This window comes from Trichoplax adhaerens, genomic scaffold, assembly GCF_000150275.1.
Source record: "Trichoplax adhaerens TRIADscaffold_10 genomic scaffold, whole genome shotgun sequence".
NCBI lineage: Eukaryota > Metazoa > Placozoa > Uniplacotomia > Trichoplacea > Trichoplacidae > Trichoplax > Trichoplax adhaerens.
Window position 1 is genome coordinate 1,660,023 of NW_002060952.1, and position 5,904 is coordinate 1,665,926.

At 29.5% G+C, this 5,904-nt stretch overlaps 2 protein-coding genes across 2 annotated transcripts; both read left to right on the forward strand.

The window, feature by feature from the left end:
• Window positions 1-1,940: 1,940 nt before the first annotated feature.
• On the forward strand, window positions 1,941-2,918 carry TRIADDRAFT_17306 (uncharacterized protein; the record flags this gene model as incomplete). Its single annotated transcript, XM_002115267.1, has 4 exons — window positions 1,941-2,027; window positions 2,137-2,219; window positions 2,368-2,470; window positions 2,772-2,918. Coding segments are annotated over 4 exons (420 nt in total), but the record flags the coding sequence as incomplete, so codon positions are not given.
• A 1,804-nt stretch (window positions 2,919-4,722) lies between these two features.
• TRIADDRAFT_59349 (uncharacterized protein) lies at window positions 4,723-5,696 on the forward strand (the record flags this gene model as incomplete). Its single annotated transcript, XM_002115268.1, has 5 exons — window positions 4,723-4,748; window positions 4,945-5,032; window positions 5,171-5,212; window positions 5,291-5,392; window positions 5,649-5,696. 5 exons carry the CDS (start codon window positions 4,723-4,725, stop codon window positions 5,694-5,696), a joined length of 306 nt encoding a protein of 101 aa, XP_002115304.1.
• Window positions 5,697-5,904: the final 208 nt, after the last annotated feature.

The following is a 5,904-nucleotide window of genomic DNA, read 5'->3' on the forward strand; positions in this document are numbered from 1 at the left end:
GTTATATCTTTATTTGGGATTACATAGACTAAAATAGTAATAGCCAACCAGCTAAATTGGATTATATCTATCACCTCCAAGGTTGATAAGGTTCAAAGTACAATTTCTAAGTTTAGAGGAAATGTCTTAGTAGAGTAGCTTTATATGTATCTGTTAAACTGTTAATAAGCATTGTTTATTTTAATACTGTTACAGTAAATGTAATAGGATTAGACTGTATCTAATCTGTACAGATAAAATTTCTTTAGGGTATTAATTTGGTTAATTTCCAATAGACAAGATAACTTATGTAGCTAAATTGGTTTTAGGTCCGAAACCTATTTAAACGGCAAGTTCGCCGACAATAAATTAGATTGCGATTTTTTAGTAAGTCTTGAAGGTCTCCCTGTGTTAAACCCTATCTGTTTTTATATATCATTTGTTTGATATTCGAAATAACAGTGGTAAAGGGTAGAAATCACTCTCTCAATTCTTGTCGCAAGTTAGAGCTATTCCTAGCTCGTAACATATGCCTAAAAAACTATATAGTTTCATAAAACTAATAATATTAATGTCTTAGCTATTTAAATTCGAATATGCGGCCTTAGAAACTTCTTTTGTATTTTAGGAGTCTATTATTTCTTAATGAAAGCATTTAGAAATGATATTAGTGAATCGATAACTGTTAGCTTGAAGGGAAAAAATCCATATTTGCAGTTTACAACCTTTGGTAGTCCAGTAAAGGTTGAAATACCAATATCTGTTGTGCCAAGGGAATCTTCTGGTGAGAGATATATACGTATTCATCTTCAATAAGTTTATGGTATTAATGCTAGCTGTAATAGTTGATTTTAATGATCCTACAGAGAGATTTCAACTGGTTGTCGGCGTTTATGAAACTTTACCGGTTCAAATAAGTAGCAGGTTAATAAAACTGCTGAGCCTATTTGTTAATATTTCATTCTGTATGATCGATTTAAAGTAAAATATGCAATGAAAGTACCGCAATATCTCTATACTGTAATTAAAATTCTATATTTGACAAGTTTTTAAATTACAGTATAAATAAGTGACAGTAGAAAAGAAAATTGGCAAGTTATCGTAATATTAGAATGCTTACAAACTGTTAAAACCGTCTGATGGTAATCTAACAGAAAACTTATTGCACAAATTATGCTATTGAAGAATATTAATTCCGTAGCAAAAAATGCCATATTAAATAACTGTATGAATCATGCTTCTGTATTGCACTAGTAAACTTAAACGCGAATACAATCTAAGATCATAATTCGCTTCTGGAAAATGTTTTATTTTAAATTTACTGTTCTAGTGCTGTTGCTGCCTAAGTATGGTATTTCGATACTATAGAGAGAGAGAGACTAATAATTTGCATCTTAAATCAATTTTCCTTTAATTTTGTAAATGAATATTATTTTGCTACAAAATACGAATGTATTAATTTTTTTAAGACCAAAGGGCTGGTTTTGCCAGTTAAAATTTTCTTTTCGATTTGCAGTAAATGGCCACCACTTAAACATTCCGTATTATGTAAAATTCAACCTTTAATAACAAAGAAATTTCAAGATCCAATTATCTTTTACTTTAAAATCGATGAGGTAGTGAAAGTTGAAAGAACTAAGTTAACAAAATAATTGCATCTGCTATCAATGACGTAATCTTTCGCTTAATCTATGTGATTATCGCTTATTATAGTTTACTACTTGTAGTTATTAACTTTCTATCGTTTTTAAACTAGAACAGCACGATTCAACCTTTGTGTAGTTATTGGAATGGAAAGTAAGTATTCCTACCTTCAAATCTTTACTGCAATAAGACTTATTTCTGCCTTTATTCACTGAAATTTATCTTAAATTAAATACCTAAACTGACTTATTCTTATCTTTTCTCGTTAAATATTTATTAGTCAATGGGCTACAGATGGAGTTGAAACTCAGAGATTAAATAGTACAATAGTCAAATGTATTGCCTATCATTTGACCAGTTTCTCAGTTTTACTCCAATTTGCTCAATATTTGGTAAACTCTAGAGTTTTACATTTATATTTCACTATGAATTGGCTATTTAATTAAAAAGTACTAGCTGATAAAACAATCTTTTGCTTTCTTTCCAATAAAGATTGATCCTCTTCATCTGAAGATTTTAAGTATTTTAACATATGTCGGATTATCTATTTCGTTATTTTGCCTACTAATAACCCTCTGGACTTTCACTACTGTCAGGTGTTATTTCTATTAATTTCCAACTAACTGGGCAAATACACAAATTTATGTTGTTTTTGTTACCTAGATAAGAAATGTACTGTAGAGTTAAATAATTTATTATTATTTTTTATGCTAATATTGAAATTAAACGATTTACTTAAAACAGACGATTTCATAGCATTCGCGGTATGATACATGCTAATTTGGCAGGATCTTTGATTATTTCCACTTGTATATTTTTAGCTGGGATTGATAGAACTGATAATATGGTAAATGATTCAATTAATTTAATATCACTAATTAAGATTTGCTTAGACTAAAAATCCATCACGATGATATAAATAGAAGACTGACCTCAGCTATGAACAGATTATATTTTAATAGTAATCTGAGTTCTAAAAAAATTAAGAATTAACATAAAATCAAATATATCAGAATGTTCAAATATAAATAATGTAGATTTTTAATGTACAAACTCATTTAAGGCATCTTTTTCTATGAAGATAATATTTAAAAATAGATTTCACCTTATTAAAGTCCATTGTCGGCGATGATTATTCGATCGATTAGGTATTATGTCAGATTATTGCCGCAATTCTTCACTTTTCGTTTTTGGCGTCCTTTGCTTGGATGCTGGTGGAAGGAATCATTACTTTTAAAATGGCTACTCAATGGCCAGAAACGGTCTTTTCTTGCGTGATATATAATGTTTTAGGATGGAGTAAGTGCTCAGTAATGAAATATCGGAGTAGAGGAATTGATACTATAACTCTAACAATTTACGTCTGCAATTTAAAGGTGGGTCGATTATCATTGTTCTTGTGGCTTTCCTGCTGAAAAGGGAATTTTATGGCAGCAAGAATTAGTATGTTTCAGTGATAGCATGGACATATAATGACTACTATTCGCCTTATACTGAATCCTCTTCTAAATTCCCAATAACAACAGCTACGATTAAAACAGTCTCTATTGCATCAAATAAATGGGTCGTGTAAATCAGTTAGAATAAGGAGCAATACAACCAGTAGCATTCTCTACTAGCTATCTCTAATTCTAATTCTAACTAATATCCATCTAATCTTCTTGTTTTGCTATGCTATTTACTCCAATATTGTAAATATATGAAATAGCAGGTTTTATATTTATTTATTATTTAGATTCCAGAGTTCATTAGATCATATGTAAATCATGTACAGACGAAACATATCCCACCTTCTATTTCCAATATTATTTATCGCTATTACATTTTCTATTATCACTTTATTATACAGATTGACAATTTTAGTTGATAAATTATCAATACATGAACCTAATAGATGACATCTTATCTTAGTGATAACTACCATTATCCTACAGGAAAAAATTAATAAAATAAATTAGATTATTTAATGGTATAAGTATAAGTGATTTAAAGTTACACAATAAGAATCCTAATTATTTTTGAAGAACTAATTATAATCTCTGATGCAAATATCAACCTTTGTTCTTAGTTGTTGGATTACTTCGAATCCATTCTTATTGTACGTTTTCGGAATTCCCGTTCTTGTAGTCATTATTGTAAGTGAATATAAGATACGATAATCTGCACTACGGAGTTTATTTGGATTAGAACATATACAACCATACCTCTATCTTTAATACTCTTTCTGATTTTCTAGATCAATATTATACTTATGATAAAGATAACTAGAATTCTAATGGGAATTCGAGCCGTGGCAAATAAATCTAATTTGGAGAAAGCCAAGTAATTTCAGACTGTTTCATAAGTTTTAATTAAAGTAGTGTAACTAATCTGACAGATTTAAGATTCAGCCTTATAGTTCAGTTTTATTTGTATTGAAGCTTTTAATTATATGGTTGCATTGCAAATTCTCACAATTCGTATATTATAATAATCTATTTATACGTAGTATATTTAGGTGTTGTAATGTAACTTAGTATTGTGATTGTAGACTGTTAGCCATGTGTAGTATAATGTACGGTAGATATTTATCCTAAGAGATATTTGGTAGCTGTAACTATAGACTGTAGTGGTAGAGACTCTATGCTAGAGTACAGATGACTATATACAGTAAGCTGCTGAGTTACTAATATGGCTATAGGTAAAAATAGAACTGTAAATCATATATTAGGATATGGTTAATTCATTGTACTTTGGCTGGTGTGAATAATGTCTACGTAAGTACTGTAGTCGTATCCATATTGGATTAATGATGGTCCGCAGTAGAATAGCCTTACTAAGAATAATTTAAATATGTGTAAAATAAGGTAAAAGGTTGCCATGCGGATTGTAGCTGCGAATTCTACGGAAAGTATAACAGCATGCAACTTTAGATTATTCTGTTAGTTCGTTGTAGAAGTCTTTAGAAGTAGTATTCGGCTAGAGTAGAGCTGTGTAGTTAATCTTTGTATAAGATTGAATAAAGCCCTTATTTTTCTAAAATTTGGAATTTTGTGATTGGTATATATCACACCAATCATTAGTATTCACTAGTGTACTGTATTTGGGGTAACAAACGAGATGTATCAACATGTTTGTGAGGGCGGGTAGGCGGTGGGCAAAATAATTTGGTAGGAAATTTAATCGAGCAAAATATTTAATCAAATGTAGGATACTGGTACTTACTGTAACCTTTTAATTTACCATCACTAACGTAAATTATGAAAATACTAAACTTAATATAAAATTAAAATTCAGGTGGAGAAGAATTTTAATAACTAAATTTTCTCATTTTACGTATAGAGCATCGCTGCGCGCTTCCCTTGCTTTGTTGCCTCTGCTTGGAATTACCTGGCTGTTTGGCTTTCTAGCAATCAGTAATGGTACTCTGGTATTTTCCTATCTCTTCGTTATATTAAATTCCTTACAGGTGAAAAAGTTTTCCTTCTCTATTATATTATGCTTGTCTTTCATCGACTCGTAGAAAATTTATGATATAGTAATATCTTTTTCATCATATACCATATAGGGAACATTTGTATTTTATTACCATTGCCTTAAATATAAAGACGTAAGTCCTCAATATATATATAAAGAGCAAATTTTGTTAGATTTTACATGAATTTTTCTTTTACTCATATAATTTAAGGTGAAAAATTATTATCGAAGATTTCTTACAAAATGTCGGATTACTGTCAGCTCTATGAAAATTTCCGATGGTAGTAAAAGTCATAATACTAGAGCAAAAGAGGTAAATGATCACCAAAAGACTTAATAAACAAAAATAGATTAGTCTAATATGGTAAATAGACTTTGCTCAGATTCTACAATATTTCTTTACTCAAAGCTACGATAATTTGTTTTAGCATCCAAGATCTGCTTGGTCAAAGAGATAATTCAGTCAAGACAGGACCATCATCGTCTTTTATTTATTAATAGTAGATTTTCCTTGCACTGATAGACGTTACATTATTATTCTTTTAAGCTTTTAATCATTTATACCCAAGGAGTATTTTAAGAATTCAACTTGTGTTTTAAAATTTATTAAGAGTTAAAAGTTTGCAATATATGATAAATTTGTTAGGTGCAGCGTTTTCTAAACAATAGAATAAATATTCATGCGGTAAATAACATCATCTTCAAAAATTAGCTATTTAAAAGGCTGCAGTAAGGCAGTATGCTAGTACTAAATAGTAACTTATATTGTAATTAATATCTATCATGTTAACTACTCATTAAGATCAGTTCTCTATGACAATGTCA